Here is a 204-nt window from a genome sequence, read left to right on the forward strand (position 1 = left end):
CCCACAGGAGCCGCCACTGAGCCCCCCTCTCCCTGCCATGCCTCCCCTCATCCCCAGTATGGAAAATGGAAAAGACGAGGCGCTCACATACACTCAGCATCACATACAGGACAAGGAAGAACAAAAATTGGCCTCTCCACAGTCGAATGGAGAAAAAGCAGAGGACAGGGAGCTTGAGCAAGGAGGAGAAGAGGAGGAGGAGGG

General features: G+C 55.4%; 1 protein-coding gene across 1 annotated transcript in view; it reads left to right on the forward strand.

The window, feature by feature from the left end:
- Positions 1 to 204, forward strand: part of prr12b (proline rich 12b) — a gene marked incomplete in the record, with an annotated part of 32,358 nt that overhangs the window by 18,033 nt on the left and 14,121 nt on the right. The window contains 1 exon segment of the mRNA XM_035654943.1: positions 1 to 200. Within this exon segment, the coding sequence (XP_035510836.1) occupies positions 1 to 200 (200 nt within the window).

This window comes from Morone saxatilis, unplaced genomic scaffold (genome assembly GCF_004916995.1).
Source record: "Morone saxatilis isolate NCDOM2014 unplaced genomic scaffold, NCSU_SB_2.0 Contig14, whole genome shotgun sequence".
Classification (NCBI taxonomy): Eukaryota; Metazoa; Chordata; class Actinopteri; family Moronidae; genus Morone; species Morone saxatilis.